Source organism: Piliocolobus tephrosceles, chromosome 6 (genome assembly GCF_002776525.5).
Source record: "Piliocolobus tephrosceles isolate RC106 chromosome 6, ASM277652v3, whole genome shotgun sequence".
Taxonomy (NCBI): domain Eukaryota; kingdom Metazoa; phylum Chordata; class Mammalia; order Primates; family Cercopithecidae; genus Piliocolobus; species Piliocolobus tephrosceles.
The window spans coordinates 46,380,245-46,395,851 of record NC_045439.1 but is presented as its reverse complement, the minus strand read 5'-3'; the positions used below and the strand labels follow the sequence as shown (position 1 = coordinate 46,395,851).

Sequence of the window (15,607 nt, the reverse complement as noted above, 5' to 3'; positions counted from 1 at the left end):
GGTTGACTCAGCAATTCTTTAGTAATCACATGAGCTGAGGCCATATCCCTCCTCTCCCTCCCCACCCCATTCCTATCCTATCTTCATTTCTTGCAGTCACAAGGTTAGTCATGGCCCTTCCTGAACCCTACCTGTCTTGTGTACTGGTGGAAACCCTAAATTCCTGGAGCTGCGCTAGTGGGAGGTGGGAAGGAAAGGAAAGGAAACTAGTGTTGGTTAAGCAACTAATATGTCATACAAAGCCTGGTGGTTTGCAGCTTTTTTCCATAATCTTTCATTTATGGAATTTCTTCACGAAATTTTAACTTCACCATCCAAACATTTAACATTACTAAGTTTGTGTGCTTACAGGAACTTCACAGACAGCGATCCCCAGGTGTTTCATTTGGTTTATCAGTGTTTAATTTGATGAATGCCATCATGGGAAGTGGCATCCTTGGCTTAGCTTATATTATGGCTAATACTGGTATCCTTGGATTTAGGTGAGTCTTCGTATTTTACCATCACATTTTTTTTCCATTTTGATAATATACTGAGAAGCAGAGAGATAGATTCCAGAAGCTGCTATTATACAATTTCTAATTAAGTTATTTCTGGGGTTTTAGCGTTGTTCTTGCTATTGTTGCTGGTCTGTACCTTGGAGGGATACCACATAGCTTCTTAAATACAAAAATGTGACTAGTTTTTAAAAATGGGAAATTGATCCACATTTCATTTATAATGAAATATGCCACTTAAGAGTGGCATATTCATTGTGTCTCCTTGGCCAAAGTGAATGAAAGCCATGCAGATTAACTTCGAAATAGCAGTTTTGCGAGTGCAAATACAACACATAGTCTTTTCATTCCTCGCTCTCCCTTTGTATTGTTAAGTAGTCTTATTTCACTTTCTGAGGCCAGGCATGTGTTTTGTGCCTGTTCTTTCTTATGTTTCAGAACTTGGCTTGTAGTCCAGTTTGCCCAAAATAGAAGACAATCCTGGATATTCTGTGCTCTCATAGTACTTCGTATATTCATTTTGTTATTATAATTGTTACAATGATATGTTTGGAAATTAATAGTCCCACTTAACTGAAATCCTTTATAACTGGAGGTCAAGGCAGGCGGATCACTGGAGCCCAGGAGTTTGAGACCAACCTGGGCAAGATGGTGAAACCCCATCTCTGCCAAAAATACAAAAATTAGCTTGTTGTGGTGGAGTGTGCCTGTAGTTCCTAGCTACTTGGGAGGATTGCTTGAACCTGAGAGGTTGAGGCTGCAGCGAGCCATGATTGGGCCACTGCACTCCAGCCTGGGTGACAGAGCGAGATCCTGTCTAAAAAATTAAAAAAATAGAAAAAATCCTTTATAACTGGACCTTATCCTTAGCATCTAGCACCACAAGGCTAATAGAATGAATGAATGACAACTTGGCTTTGTTTGTCAGTAGAAGCAGATCTATTTACTAGGAACTTTAAAATGCCTAGGGAGTCTCTTTTAGGTTTATTTCCTGCTTTTATTCCAAATGTTTTGATAAGCAAAGCAACTTTTAAGTAACCCAACTTGCTTTTATTGTGGAATGTATTCACAAACTTTCGTTATTTTTAAAATTAAAAACTATATGTGACACCTTAAGCAAGACATAGAGGACTTGTTTTTGGTTCTCTTTGAAAAATCATAATTTATGCACCAGGGTTTACATGCTGAATGTGTGCCCACCCAGTCATATTAACCATCATTTTTGGTGATGCTAAACTCTTATTTTGTGAAATTCCTGATGTCAGTTTAATGACATGTGTACTTTTACCTCTCAATTTTGTTATTTATTAACAAGTATTAACTGGACCACAGAGAGAAAATTTCTTCAATGACTGGGGCAGTTCATTGGGGATAGCTGTACAGAAGCTTGTCCTGCCGGTGTGAATAGGAAATTATCTAAGTTTTTTCTTTCACACTGTTGGTGAGAGGACCTCAATCATTACATCATTTGCACATTTTTCAAATTGCATCATTAGAGATATGTTAACTACATTGGTTTGGTTTGGAGAGTGTGTGTTTAATAGATGCTAGAAAATACAGTCTAAATAAATCTTAAATGCACCTTAATAAGGTGAAGGTGTGATAAGGAGGTCCACATCACATCACTGGAAGTAGAGAGGGGAAGGGAAAAAGAGAAGACAATGAGGTTGCATAAGTAAAACTTCTACTTAGACTCAAAATAAGAAGACAACCAGTCATAAAAGGGAAATATTACAAGATTATTTAATGGCTGATTCAGCAGTCAGCAGACAATAATGCAAAATGAGGAAGTTTGCTTGTATTTTAAATAAGTTTGGTTTTTATTTCTTTTTTGATTTTAAAATCAGTATATTTTCATTTAAATAAAATGTGGTAAATACAAAAAAGTAGAAAAGTATTTTCTTAATTTCCTAAATGAACATAATTCAACTACTCAGAGATAGTTCCTGTGAATATTTGACTGTTAAGAAATTTGTTTTGTAAAAAAGACAAACTTTTGGGAGGATTTGACCAGGTGTTCTTTTATGTTTTAGCTTCTTGCTGCTGACAGTTGCTCTCCTGGCTTCTTACTCAGTCCATCTTCTGCTTAGTATGTGTATTCAGACAGGTAAGTAAAAATATTATGCTGCTTCATTTAATAAAGCAGTCCCTTGAGTTTGTATCTACGTATAGAATTGGATGTCTCAAATCTAATATCCAGTGAGCGTACATTTTTATTAGATAGGGTGATCGGAATGGAGAATTTGAAAAACCAGATATACAGACCTAATACTGTGGGAGAATAGCCAAGCACGGGGTGGGAGAAGGTAACTAGCATTTTTGCCTGCTTTCCTCCACAACACATAACCTAATTTTCTGGAGTAGAGTAGGTTATGGGAGGATCTAAAAGGTGTTGAAAGGATCCAAACCTTATGCTTATGGGGAAATCATTTTCTCAAGGAGAGAACACATTCCCAGAGCTACTGCTGCCTTCCCTGCCCCCATCTACCTGCTAGTCAGAGGTAGGGATGGCAGAATTAGGACTGTAGGAAGTAAGGTCACAAAGCTTTAATTTATTTAGACGTGTTTTGTATTTTTAATTGCAAGTCTAGAATAGGGTAGTTTCTTCCTAAGAGAAATAAGTATGTGCAGTTAATTCAATATATTTGTGTCTATTTTTTTTTTTCCATTTGGAATTTTATTATGCAGTTCAGTCATGTATTGAATAAGTTCTTTTAGGATCCAATAAATGAAAGTATATGAATTATGGAAGTGCTTTTGTAAGGTTTTCCTTTTGTCATTAACAAATATTCTGTGTTCGTAAGTCCTGGTCTTTTTATCTGTCTAGTCTCTTTTATCTTTGGATTAGGTCAGCTTTGATGCAAAAATCATGGGTTTAATTCTTATATGGATGAATTCATTTTGCTCTATCTGGCCTTGTGATTTTCAGATTTTAAGAAGAAAAGTAGATACACAAAATAGATAAAAATGGATTTCTTAATTCATTTAGTATTTCTATAAAAGAATACCTGTTTCTGCATAATTTATAAGTAAAAGAGGTTTATTTTGCTCATAGTTCTACAGGCTCTGCAAGAAGCATGGCCCTTCTTATGAGGGGCTTCTCTGCTCCCTCTGCATCTAGTAAGGGGCTCAGGCTGCTTTCATTCATTGTGGAAGGTGAAGGGGAGCCAGGATGTGCAGAGATCACGTGGCAAGAGAGGAAGCCAGAGAGGAGGGTCATGCCCGGTTCTTTTTAACAACCAGCTCTCATGAAACTAATAAAGGTAAAAACTCACTCATTACCCCAAGTAAGGCACCAAGCCATTCATGAGGAATCTGGCTTCAGGGCCCAAACACCTCCCCTTTGACCCTACCTCCAACACTGGAGATCTGATTTCAACATGAGACTTGGAGGGGTCTGGCAAACCAAACTATAGCAGTGAGACTATTCTGTGCTGAAACAGGTGAGAGAAGCCAAGTGATGTTTCTTACGAATTTTAAGACTCTTCAGAATAATTCTGAAACCACTGCTCTACTTTGTTTTCCTAAAACCTGTCCATCATCAGAAACACCCTTAGATCTCTTTATGCACAGAGAGTTCTAAGCCTCAGGGATTCTAATTTCAAAAATCTGAGGTGAGACTCAAGAATATGTTTTTAACAAGGCAAAACCAGTTTAGGATCCATAGTTTATAGCTCTAACTTGTACCAGTGGTTTGGCCATCCAATGCCAGATATGTTTTTAACAAGTCCTCCAGGTGATTCTTATGCAAATCTAGTTTAGGATTCATAGTTTATAGCCACAACTTCTAACAGTGCTTTGGCCGTCCAGTGCATGCCTCTGCTCTCAAGGGGCTTGGGTGAATGTGCAGACAGATAAAAATACTAGGAAACAGTACAAATATTAATTCTAAAGTGACAGGTTGTTCATAAAAGCATCCTGAATTTAGGAATAATAGCTTTTGATAAATATATTTGTAAATCCTGCTGAAACTTGAATTTTAATTGCATGTATTGAAATTTTGTTGCATGTGAAAAAAATTTTACTTAATTATGATACTTTAACATGTTGGTAGATTCTTTTAATTCATTCTATTAAAAGATTAATACTTCAGTCAACTACGTGGCAATTGTGTCTTTCAAGCTTCATTTTAAAACTTCATTTTAGTTTTAGTTAAAGTAAAATGTTTTATTAATTTCAGTTATGTGGGAGTAGTACTCAGTGTGTGGAGATTTCTAAGTAATGTTAATTTTTTACTCCTTCAGTTCACATGTGTTTAACTTTAAGATTCTGACACTGTGTTTGTTCTTTTCTGTAACTCTGGGGCTTATGAAGTGAATATATGTGTTTCTCTTTCTTTTCTCTTTTTCTTTGATTTCTGTAGCCTACTTGGGCCCATGAACTAACTACTTCATGGTTCTGCCTACACATTGACGCACCTGTCTTCCATTGATTGAATTCCTTCAGTCTTTATAAAATTCTCTGTGGAGGTAGGCTTTTCTTTTTTTGCTTTCAATACATACATTCATATATAAAGACTAGAGAATAATATGTAACTAACTCTCCCCCAACAGTTTGTTGGTCTATCATAAGAGTATTATGCTCAGATTGAATTCATTGGTAAGAGAAAGAGCTATCATGAGTTTTTATAAATAACTTCTTCATTTATTTGCTGGAGGCAAAGGGTAAAGAGAAATTTTCATCTTTATAAAAGTAAAGGATTTCTTCACATGAAATTCTACTTTAGATTTTATGGAGAGTTTGGGGTCTATCAGGACTTTTCATGGGAGGTGAGGTGGCATATAAAGAACATTATTCTCTTCAGCCTTAGTTTGTCATCTATAAAATGGCAATGATAACACTTCCCTCTTGGAATTGTTCTGAGAATGAAATAAAATAATGTATATGAAATGTCAAGTCCTTCGCAAATGAGTTGTCACTGGGGGAAAAATCCCTAAAGATTGCAGGGTGTTGTACAAACTGCTATCTCAGAAATAGTTGGTTTGTTGCCATTCTTTTGGAATACTTCTCATGCTCTGGTACTAAACCCACAGCTCCGCTCCACTGGCTTCCATGTCACTGTCAACTGGAGAGAATGAGAGTCCTAGAACTCTGCATACCTCTGGCCAAACCACAACTCCCTAGTCCTTGATCCCTACTACTCACTGCATTGTCACCATTATTTGCCTTGAGACCATTTGGACTATGACATTATACCATTTATCTCAATTTGTGTTAGTCATTTCAAGTATATTAGGTTGTATTTCATTTCTCAGACTCATCCCATATGGTTATTATCTGTTTCTGACCTCATCTTCCACTGTTCTCTAACTCCTGAACCCTTCCACTGTGCTCTCTGGAACTCACAGTCAATCATCAGCAAAACTCACATGTCTCTAATTCTCTTCTGAACATTTCTGTTTGTTTCTTACTCTACGAGAACCTCATCTGAGGCTTCCCTATAGTTCTCTCAAGTGGTCAGTCTTTTCTCTTTATGCCTCTCATACTAATCTGAAGATGGTATAGGTGTCCTGTTTGTCCCACATTTCTGCTTTTCAACTGTCTTCCTCTCCCTGAACCCCCCAACTTTTAATCTCATGAACATATACCATCTACAGCTCTCCTTACTGTTGTCATCTATAGACTCCTAGACCATTTCCTATCATTTCATGAACAAAATTAGCTAAATTTTAGCTTCTACTTGCCTTTTAGTTTCTTCAGTATTACCCCGTTATAATTCTGGATGATTTCAATATCCATGTAGCTAATCCTTGCAATGCTTTCAGTTCCTGAACCTCTTCTTCTCTAATGATCATATTCTCTACCTATACTGGCCACTTATTTTTTTCCATGGTCATACCATTGATCTTGTCACTACCCGAATAGCATTTGTTTGTATCTGCCCATCTGCCACCACCGTCTCCCATGTTTCTAACTCACCCTCTCAAGTACTTCAACTCTGACAGTTTTCACCCCTACCAAGATTTCTATCAATTCATTGATCCTACCGCCTTTGCACTGACCCCCCCACACCCATGCTTATTTCCCTCTTTATCCAGTTGAGGTTTTGTAGTATGTTATTTAATCCCTTTCCTATCCCTTGAACCATCATATTTCCTTGGCAAAATTCCAACCATAGTTAAATATAACTCTGCCTACTTCACATTTACACCCATGCATTTGAATGTTCCTGAAGAAAAGCACAACCATGCAGACTGATATCACTATAATTCAATGTCTAGTGGGCCTATGATGCTATCACACAATTCTGGTTCACTTCTTTAGTTCGTCACTCCATTCAACTCATTCATCTACTGTCTAGGAGATTGCTTTTTTGTATCTTCTCCTTTCTGTCAAACCTTCGACACTTTTTTCTTTGATTTTACCCATAACTGATATTCTTCACTTTCTGTTTCACTGAAAAAACAGAAGCAATCATAAAAGAATTTCATAAGCTCTTGCCACCACTTACTTATCTTGCTCATATACTCTGTTCCTTGGAATGAATTCTTTGTGTTTATATCTAAGGCCTACCCCTCCACTTGTGCTATGATCCCACCTGCTCTTGCCTATATCACTCCAGCCACATTCTCCCTTCTTTCTTATTTCTTGGTCCTTTTCTACCATTTCCTTCCTATAACTTTACAAATAGACTAGTTTGTCTCATCTTAAAAATCTCTTTGACTTTACATCTTTTGAATATGCCTCATGTCTTCATGACAGTACTTCTTATAATTGTCTAAACCAGGCCAGGTGTGGTGTCTCATGCCTGTAATCATAGCACTTCGGGAGGCAGACGCAGGAGGATCACTTGAAGTCAGGAGTTTGAGACCAGCCTGGGCAACAGGGCGAAACCCCATCTCTACAAAAAAAAAAAAATTTGCATGAGGTGACATGAGCCTAGCTACTACTGGGGCAGCTGAGGCAAGAGAATCACTTGAGCTAAGGAGACAGAGGTTGCAGTGAGCCAAGATCATGCTGTTGCACTTCAGCCTGGGGGATGGGAGTGAAACCCTGTCTCAAAACAAAAAAATAATCATCTAAACCAGATGTCTCCAGTTCCTCTCCTCTCACTCCTGTCAGGCTTTTCCACTGAAACTGTTGTACCAGTGACTTCCACATTGCTAAATCCAATGGTGAATTCTCAGTCAGCAGCATGTGACACAACTGATAACTCCTTCCTCTCTGAAAGATGAGTCACGCTGTCCTAGCTCTTCCTGCTTCATTAAAGACTCCTTTTCTCTTCTGTTGAATTATCTTAATCTCCCCATCCTCTAAACATTGGTGTACCCTAAGACTATTTCTCTGATCTCTTTTCTTTCTTTTTTTGAGATAGAGTCTCGCTCTGTCACCCAGGCTAGAATGCAGTGGTGTGATTTTGGCTCACTGTAACCTCCGCCCTGCAGGGTTTAAGTGATTCTCCTGCCTCAGCTGTCCAAGCAAGTGGGATTACAGGCATGCACCACCACACCCAGATAATTTTTGTATTTTTAGTAGAGACAGGGTTTTGCCATGTTGGCCAGGCTGGTCTCGAACTTCTGGCCTCAAGTGATCCGCCCACCTTGTCCTCCCAAAGTGCTGGGATTACAGGTGTGAGTGATCTCTTTTCTTTTACACTCAGTCTTGGGCTCATGGTGATTCTGAAATGTATATCCCTGGCCTGGAACCTCCCCTGAATTTTAGTCTCATCTCCAGCTGCCTCCGTGACATCTCCACCTGGGTGTCTAACAGATTTATAAAATTCCCCATCTTTATACTACCAATCTACACTTTCTACTGTTCCCATCTAAGTAAATGGTAATGTCTTTCTTCTACTTGCTTAGGCCAAAGATCTTTAAGTTATTCTGTATCTCTCCTTTTTCACCTCATTCTGCATGTTCAATCCATGCCATACTGTTCCCTTCACGTCAAAAAAATTTTTTTTTGAGATAGTGTCTTGCTCTGTGGCCCAGGCTGAAATGCAGTGATGTGACCATAACTCACTGCAGCCTCGACCTCCTGCCTCAGCCTCCTGAGCAGCTGGTAACCACAGGCACACATCACCATGCATGTTACCACACCTAGCTAACCTCAGCCTCCTGAGTAGCTGGTACTGCAGGCTATGCACATCACCACACTTGGCTCATTTTTTAATTTTTTGCAGAGATGGGCTCTTACCACGATGCCTAGGCTGTTTTCCAACACCAGCTCAAGCAATCCTCCTGCCTTGACCTCCCAAAGTGCTTGGGATTACAGGCATGAGCCACCGTGCCTGGCCAAAAAATTAATAATCTGATTTTTTTCTCATTTAATTGCTATCACCCATCTTCAGTTACTATTACTGCCATCAAAAGTAATAGCTTATCTTTTTGTTTTTACTTCCACTCTTACTTCCTGCAGTCTATTCTTAACAAAACAACCATGATGATCCTGTTAATGTAAGTTGGGTCATAGCATTCCTTTGCTCAAAATCCTCCAGTTGTTTCCCAGTTCAATCAAAGTAAAAGCAGAAATCATTACAAAGTCCAACACAAGTCTTCTGCCCTTTTTATCTCCTTGATTTATCTTCCAGTACTCCCTCACTTGTTTCAGTCACACTTTTAATTTTCATCTTATGTAACATTTACTTATATAGCACTTAGCATCATTCTAAGGACTTTATGAATATTCATTTAATCTCCATAATAATATTACGAAGTAAGTACCAATATTATTTCTATTTTTTGAAATGAGGTAACTGTGGCTCAGAGAGGTTAAAGTAACTTGTCCAAGAGAGGTGAAAGTAACTTCCCAGTTAGGAAGTATAGGAGGCAGGATTCAAACCCACACAGTCTGGCTCTAAAATTGTGCTCAGTATTCCCCAGTTGTGCTGGGTAGTCTCCTGCTTCCATACCTTTGTGCTTTCTGTGCTCTTCTTGGGCATTTCTTCCCCCAGTTTCCCACATGGCTTTGCTCACTCATCACCTTCAAGGCTTTGACAAATCTTACCTCTTCTGTGAGATCTTTTTATACTATCTCATTTAGAATTACAAGCAGCAATGGTTGATCTACAGTGTCATCAAGGAAAGAGGATCTGCCTTTCTGTTCCATTATTCTTGTGTGTGCCTTCCCCATCCTTGAGGTCTAGGATGACTTGTGGAGTGCAGACATCGCATCCGTATTCTAGAAAGCAGAAAGAGAGAAGGGGATACCTACCAACTGAATCTCACTTAAGACTCTCTCTTCTTGCTGCCAGAACTTAATATGCCCAGTGGCCGTACTAAATTGCATAGGGACCTAGAAAATGTAGCATTTATTAAAGGTGGCAATGAGCCCAACTAAAAGTCAGGGTTGTTACTCAGGTAGAAGAAGGGAAGAGACAACCAGCAGTCTCTGCCCCACCAGAATTCCATCTTTATCCATCCTTGTACTTTACTATCTTTGAATAACATTATAAACTTTTATAGCTTAGCTACCAAAAATAGGTTGACGACTCCCATCCATGCTGCCGAAACATATCAGCCACCTCTGATATTGGAGATCTCCATTTAGATGTTCCAGAGGCTTTGTGGGCTCAACATGTTTAAAATTAAACTTATCTTTCATCTTTAATGGCTCAAGTGTGCTCCTCTTCCTGTACCGTACCTCCGTGAATGGTGCCACCAGTTTGTATCTCCTTCACCTCATCCATTCACCCAGTTACAAATTAATTTTGTAAGTATTTCTCGGATCTGCCTAATTCTCCTTTCTTATTAGCTACTGTGTAGATCACGCCATAACCCCTCCCCAGGATTACAGTGGAATTACATCGTAACAGGTATTTAAGGTCATGTCGTTTTAAATCATACAGTTCAAAAGTGGGGGAGAAAATAACTTTAAATAATGCTGGGTAATCCTGCCTGTATTCTACTTAGTGAACATATATTCATCTGGGGACTGAGTGTGAGGTGGGACATATAATAATGCTGCTCCCTCTGTTATTTATTTTTTCTTTAAAGATAACTTTTTTTTTTTTTTTGACAAAGTCTTGCTCTGTTGCCCAGACTGGAGTACAGTGGCGTGATCTTGGCAAACCGCAACCTCCGCCTCCTGGGTTCAAGCAATTCTCATGTCTCAACCCTCTGGCATCTTAAGAGACTTCCTATGAGTTCCTGCCTCCAAACTTTTTTTTTTTTTTTTTGAGACAGAGTCTCGCTCTGTCGCCCAGGCTGGAGTGCAGTGGTGGATCTTTGCTCACTGCCACCTCCACCTCCCGGGTTCAAGTGATTCTCCTGCCTTAGCCTCCTGAGTAGCTGAGATTACAGGTGCCTACCACCACGCCCGCTAATTTTTGTATTTTTTAATAGAGACAGGGTTTTACGACGTTGGCCAGGCTGGTCTTGAACTCCTGACTTCAGGTGATCCACCCACCTTGGCCTCCCAAACTGTTGGGATTACAGGCGTGAGCCACCGCACCTGGCCAGATAACATTTTTTTAGCATACTGTCTTCGTGGTGTTGTTTTAAGAGATTTGCATGTATTATTCTCACAATAGCAATATGAGATAGAAATTGTTATATCCACTTCAGAGATTAGGAAACTGAGGCACTGAGTGATTAACTAGCTTGCTTAAGGTTGCACAGCTAGCTAGTTAGAAGAGCTAATATTCGATTTAGGCAGGCTAACTCCAGAGTCCACTTTCATAACACTGTGCTGCCATTTCCCCACTATTATAGGAATCTGGAAGCTTATTTTCTGGAGAAGGTAAACTAAAAGGACTCAGCAATCATAGATATTAGGTGTGGTTAAGGCCAAGATCACCTTACTGAAAACAAGGAGATTGAGTGAAAGTCTACTAACTGAAGAGAGTCCCAGTTAGTAGGAGTTCTGAGATTGCTGGCAGCAAGTCTTCTACTTTCACTTAAGGGATTAGAGGAATATTTTCAACAGAATTTCTCCTGCCCAAGAGAAAAGACCTACAGGTAAAAATAGTTGAGAGCCCTTCAAGAAAGAGCTGAGTACCTCCTGTTTAATCATCATATAGTTAAGCCTACCACTCAATAAGCCTCTTCTGTATACACAGAGCTTCTATTTAGTCTTTTAATGCATCACACTTATGTCAAGAGATAGCCAAGTATCACCAGATATTTCAGGAAAATCTTTAATGTGAAAGATACATACTAAAACAGCCACATACACGCACACAAGCCAATAATGAGATATCTCTGCACGTGTATTAGAATGGCAAAAATCCAAAACATTGACAATACCAAATACTAGTGAGGATGTGGGACAGCAGGAACTCTCATTCCTTGCTGGTGGGAATGAGAAATGGTATAGCTACTTTGACATACAGTTCGGTAGTGTTTTAACTAAGCTAAATATAATCTCGTCATAGGATCCATCAGTAGTGCTCTTTGGTATTTACCCAAATTAGTTCAAGACATATTTCTACACAAAAACCTCCATAAAGATGTTAATAACAGCCTTATATTTACCAAAATTTGGAAGTAACTAAAATGTTCCTCAGAAGTGAAAGAATTTTAAAAACTGAATATTTGTACAATGGGATATCATTCAGCACTAAGTAGAAATGAGGTGCTGGAGCCTTGGCTCACCCCTGTAATCCCAGCACTTTGGGAGGCTGAGGCGGACAGATCACCTCAGGTCGGGAGATTAAGACCAGCCTGACCAACTTGCAGAAACCCCGTCTCTACTCAAAATAGAAAATTAGCTGGGCGTGGTGGCGCATGCCTGTAATCCCAGCTACTCAGGAGGCTGAGGCAAGAGAATCGCTTGAACCTGGGAGGCGGAGGTTGTGGTGAGCCAAGATCAAGCCATTGCACTCCATCTTGGGCAACAAGAGCAAAACTCTGTCTCAAAAGAAAAAAAAAAAAAAAAGCCGGGCATGGTGGTGGGCACCTGTAATCCCAGCTAGTCAGGAGGCTGAAGCAGGAGAATAGCTTGAACCCCAGAGGTGGAGGTTGCAGTGAGCTGAGATCGTGCCATTGCACTCCAGCCTGGGCGACAAGAGCGAAACTTTGTCTCAAAAAAAAAATACCCGGCATGTTAGCTCATGCCTGTACTTCCAGCACTTTGGGAATGAGGCATCAAGCCATGAAAAGTCATGGAGGAATCTTAAACGCATATTATCAAGTGAAAGAAACCATATGATCCAGCAATTCCTCTTCTGGGTTTATACCCAAAGGAAATGAAATTGGTGCTTTGTAGAGATATCTATGCTGCCATGTTCATTGCAGCATTATTCACGATAGCCAAGATAGAGAAACAACCTAAGTGTCAGTGAGTGGATAAAAAATTGTAATGTGTATGTACAATGCAATGTTGTTCAGACTTAAAGAAGGAGATCCTGCTATTTTCAACAACATGAATAAATATGGAGAACATTATGCTAAATGAATGGAGCCAGACACAGAAGGAAAAATACTGTATGATCTCACATTCATATGGAATCTAAAAAAGTCAAATACATATGAACAGAATAGAACAGTGGTTATGTGAGGGATGGGAAGATGTTCATCAAAGGGTATAAAGTTTCAGTTATGTAGAATGAATAAGCCTACAGAGCTAATGTACAGCATGATGACTATATTTAATATTGTTTACTGAAAATTTGCCAAGAGAGTAGATTTCAGGTGCTTTTACCACAAGGAAGGAAAGAAGGGAGGAGGAAGGGCGAGAGGGAAGGAAGGGAGGGAGGAAAGAAAAGATAACTATGTGAGAGGGTAGATATGTTAATTTACTTGCCTCTAGTAATCATTTCTCTATGTATTTCAAAACATCATGTTGTACACCTTAAAGGTATATAATGAAACAAAAAAATCTGAAAAGGCTACATACTGTATGATTCCAAGTATGTGACATTCTGGAAAAGGCAAAACTATGCAGAAAATGAGAAAGACCAGTGGTTGCTAGAGTTTAGCAGAGGGAGCATTAATAGGCAGAGCATCCTCATCTTTAGGGCAGTGAAATGAATCTGTGTGATACTATAATAGTGGACACGTGTCATTATATATTTGTCAAAACCCATAGAATATACAGCACCAAAAGTGAACCCTATAATGTAAATTATGGACTTTGTGTGATAATGACATGTCAACGTAGGTACCTTGATTGTAACAAATGTACCACTCTGGTGCAGGATGTTGATTGTAGGGGAAGCTGTGCATATGTGGGGGGCAGGAGGTATTTGGGAACTCTGTACTTTCTGTTCAACTTTGCTGTGAACCTAAAACTGCTCCTAAAATTATTAAAGAAAACACAAATAAGGAAAGAAACAGAGGAAAAGAGGAAACAGACAATACAAGACCAGATGAAAACTTAAAAAGCTACATTTAATAACTTTAGAGAACTAAAAGAAGATACTGCATTCTTGAAACAAAAACAACAAATTATAAAAAGCATATATTCAGAAAACACAGAAGTCCTAGAAGTCAAAATTAGTTCAGTTGTTGGGTTGGGAAAGTTACAGAAGTTTCCTGGGGGTAGAAAAAAAGAGAAAGCTTGAAAATGGGAGAGAAAAAAATAAGAAAATTAGAAGATCAGTCCAGGAAGTCCAATATGCAAATAATGGAAATTCTGCAACAAGAAAAGAGTAAAAGGGATGGTAGAAAATTATTAACAAAATAACACAAAAAAATTGGTGTAACTGAAGGAAATTAGTTTCAAGATTAAAATTTTTTCTCCTAGTGTCCAGTATAATACTTGTAAGATAGTTGTTACCAAGACATATTGTGAATGATCAGAAATCCAGTTATATAGATAATATTCTAAAAGCTTACAGAGAGAAGGAACAGACAACACAAAAAAAATTCATACAAAGAATCAAGAACCACAGTAGTGAAAGTCTTCCTAGGAGCAATAGTGTAAACTAGATGTCTATAAAATAATACCTTCAAAAATCTTGGGGGAAATGATTTTAATATAGAATTCTATAACTAGCCAAACTATTGCTTAAGTGTGAAGTTTGAACAATGGCATCTTCATGTATGCAAGGTCTCAAAAATTTTTATTCACGCTTACTTAGCGAACAGTAGAGTATACCCTTTACCAAAGTTAGAGAGTAACAAAGAAACAAGGAATCTGACACAGGAAAGAAGTGGAGGGAATTCCCAGGACATAACTGAGCAGCAGACCTAAGCATCATCTACAGATTGGAGTTGTGAGGTTTTTTGTGTTTAGGGGAGGGGATGTTGAGATGGGATCTCACTGTGCTGCCCAGGCTGGAGTGTAGTGATATAGTCTTGGCTCACTGCAAGCTCCACCTCCCAGGCTCAAGCGATCTTCCCACCTCAGCCTCCCGAGTAGCTGGGACTACAGGTGTGCACCACCACACCTGGCTAATTTTTGTACTTTTTGTAGAGATGGGGTTTCACCATGTTGGTCAGGCTGATCTGAAACTCCTAAGCTCCAGCAATCTGCCCGCCTCAGCCTCCCAAAGTACTGGGATTATAGGTGTGAGCCACCGCCTGGCTGGAGTTGTTCTTTTCACAAAGGCATAGTCCTCGCGCTAGGTCATGCTTGCCCTCAGGATTGTGTTCAGGATGGAAACTCTTTTCTTATTCCTCTGCATAAAGGGATTGTCTTCCTCATTTGTCAGTCTAACTCTTAATTTGTATTAACAGTGCTTGAGTAGATTAGCAGTCAGGCCAGACTATTAAAAAAGTCTAAGAATAAAATAAGGATTGAACCAAGGTAGTAATAAGGTGAATAAAAGAAACAGGTTAACAAATGTTGAGGTTTGGCAGAATTACAGTTGAGAGGAGCTGATATCTGAGTAAATGTGGACAATAAAGGAGAAGGAGATGTCTAGTGTATCTCCTAGGTTTCCGGCTTGGGCCACTGGATTAATAATAGTGTCATCAATGAAGATGGGAACACAGTAGGAGGAGGTTGTTCAAAATAAAAATGAGTCCAGTTTTGTACTTTGAAGTATATGTAGGTGGACAGGGCTTAGAACTGAAGCACAGGATAGAAATTCATTCAGTACTCTTTTTGTCTACTAATAATAAAGAGATAAATAAGAACCAGTTACATCCCTGAAAAAGCTCATAGTCTAATAGGGGGAACAAATATATAAGCAAATAATTTATAATGTAGTATGATAAATTTAACAGTTTAAATATGTGTAAGGTATAGTGACATCTCAGAAGAGAGAGTGACTTTGATATGGA

At 38.9% G+C, this 15,607-nt stretch overlaps 1 protein-coding gene across 2 annotated transcripts in view; it reads left to right on the top strand.

Annotated features, from left to right (window-relative positions):
• Window positions 1-15,607, top strand: part of SLC38A6 (solute carrier family 38 member 6) — a 63,695-nt gene that overhangs the window by 1,012 nt on the left and 47,076 nt on the right. For both annotated transcript variants that reach the window (XM_023231849.2, XM_023231851.3), the window contains exons 2-3: window positions 352-482; window positions 2,531-2,604. In XM_023231849.2, coding sequence (XP_023087617.1) covers window positions 352-482; window positions 2,531-2,604 — 205 coding nt within the window. The remainder of the gene's footprint in view (window positions 1-351; window positions 483-2,530; window positions 2,605-15,607) is intronic.